The sequence below is a fragment of the Danio rerio genome, chromosome 23 (genome assembly GCF_049306965.1).
Source record: "Danio rerio strain Tuebingen ecotype United States chromosome 23, GRCz12tu, whole genome shotgun sequence".
Lineage (NCBI taxonomy): Eukaryota > Metazoa > Chordata > Actinopteri > Cypriniformes > Danionidae > Danio > Danio rerio.
Window position 1 is genome coordinate 48,150,001 of NC_133198.1, and position 2,700 is coordinate 48,152,700.

Here is a 2,700-nt window from a genome sequence, read left to right on the forward strand (position 1 = left end):
ACACACACACACAGCCATACATACATGCATACATAGGGACACACATGCTTAAACGTACACACAAACACACACTCGCAGCCATGCATACACACATACACACACATACTCACACGCATACGTACAGACACATACACATGCTTACACGTACAAACACAGACACACACACACAAGCATGCACACTCAAATATACACATGCTTACACACATACACACTTGCTCACAAACACACACACACACACACATACACATACACACACTTAAACATAAACATACACATGCTCACATACACATACACGCAAACACACACAAGCATACACATCAAACACACATGCTCACAAACACGCAATCTCACGCAAACACACACACACACACACACACACACACTAACCCAGACAGACATGCACGCTCATAAACAAACACACACACTCCAGCATACACATGCTCACACACACACAGACACACACACACACACAGACACAAGTACACTCAAATGTACACATGCTCTCACACATACACACACACTTAAACATAAACATACACACACATACACACACACGCTCACAAACTCGCATTTACGCAGTCAAACACACACACACACACTCCAACATACCCATGCTCATACACAAATACATACACACACACACACACACACACGCTTGCTCACAAACACACACGTACACACACTCAAACATACACATGCCCATACACAAACACACAAACACACACACACACAAACACACACACGTAATATAAACAGTGTAACCCAGTGTCTGACGGAGTGTGTGTGTGTTTGTTTGTGTGCGTGTGTGTGTGTGTGTTCAGGGATCTTCTGCGGATCGGCGTGACTTTAGCGGGACACCAGAAGAAGATTCTGTCCAGCGTCCAAACACTGCGCATCCACGGCGGATCCCTGCGATACTGACATTTCCCAGCATTCCCTGCTTCTGCTACCAGCTCTTACGGATCAGACCGATCGACCAATCACTGTGGAGCATCACAGAACCAGCCAATCAGGAGAGGTTTACTCTCACAGGTCTCAGGAAGAGACACAGACTGAACACACGGACGTTACGGGATGACGTGTGACTGTTGCCGCGGTGAAACCGTTGCATTCTGGGAGTTTAATCGGATCTTCACATTGAAGGTTCATTATAATTATTAATATTATTATTATTATGACGTGGATTATTTTGTACGTATGGAAACAGCACAAATAATGAACAAACGTTTGTTTAGGAAAAGTACTGTGGGAGCTGTCAATCAAACTGAGTGTAATCCATGTGACCAATCACATTAAAGATTCACGCTGGCCCCTCCCACTGACAACTGCTCATGAGTGTTTCTGTTCCGCTATTATTATTATTATTACAGATGACGGTCATTAGCAGGCGGCACGGTGGCTCAGTGGTCAGCACTGTGGCCTCACAGCAAGAAGGTCGCTGGTTTGAGTACCGGCTGGGTCAGTTGACGTTTCTCTGTGGAGTTTGCATGTTCTCCCCGTGTTGGCGTGGGTTTCCTCCGGGTAAATGATGATCGTGTTTTCTGTTTTGGATTAACAGAAATTTTGAAGCTGTTTTGAAGAAGGTTAGAAACCGGTAACCATTGACTTCCACAGTAGGAACAAAAAATGCAATGGAAGTCAATGATTACTGGTGTCCAACATTCTTTAAAATATATTCTTTATGGTTCAACAGAAGACAGAAACTCAAACAGGTTTGTGGCAAGTGAAGGATGAGTAAATGAGGACAGAATTTCTGTTCATCCAAAACAGAAAATTTTGAAGATATTTTGAAGAATGTTGGAAACTGGTAACCATTGACTCCATTGTATTTATTTATTTTTTGCTCTTACTATGAAAGTCAATGGATACACATTTTTCATTCTTCAAAATATCTTCTTTTATGCTCAACATAAGAAAGAAACTCAAGCAGGTTTGTGGCAAGTGAAGGATGAGTAGATAATGACAGAATTTCTGTTTTGGATAAACAGATTTTAAAAAATTTATGATTTTGAAGAATGCTGGAAACCGGTAACCATTGACTTCCATTGTTTGTTTGTTTTTTTTGTTCTTACTATGAAAGTCAATGGATACCTTTTTAACATTTTTTCCTTAAGAAACAAACTAACAGGTTTGTGGGAAGTGAAGGATGAGTAGGTAATGACAGAATCTTCTGTTTTGGATGAACAGAAATTTTAAAGCTATTGTGAAAATAGTTTGAAAACCGGTAACCATTGACTTCCATTACATTTTTTGTTCCTACTGTGGAAGTCAATGATTACCGGTTTCCAGCATCCTTCAAAATATCTTCTTTTTGGTTTAACAGAAGAAAAAACTCAAACAGGTTTGTGGCAAGTGAAGGATGAGTAAATGATGACAGAATTTTATTTTGGAGGAAGATTTTTTTCTTTTTTTTTAATTTTTTGAAGAATGTTGGAAACCGGTAACCATTGACTTCCAATGTTTGTTTTTTTAATTTTGTTCTTACTATGAAAGTCAGTGTATACACCTTTCTAACATTCTTTAAAATATCTGTTTTTGCTCAACGTAAGGAACTCAGTTTTGTAACAAAGTGAAGGACGAGTAAATAATGACAGAATTTCTGTTCATCTAAAACAGAAAATTTTGAAGATATTTTGAAAAATGTTGGAAACTGGTAACCATTGACTCCATTGTATTTTTTGTTCCACCTGTGGAAGTCAA

General features: G+C 39.4%; 1 protein-coding gene across 1 annotated transcript in view; it reads left to right on the forward strand.

Moving 5' to 3' along the window:
• ephb4b (eph receptor B4b) overlaps nt 1-921 on the forward strand; it is a 46,794-nt gene extending 45,873 nt beyond the window's left edge. The window contains 1 exon segment of the mRNA NM_131417.1: nt 822-921. Within this exon segment, the coding sequence (NP_571492.1) occupies nt 822-921 (100 nt within the window).
• The last annotated feature ends 1,779 nt before the right edge of the window (nt 922-2,700 follow it).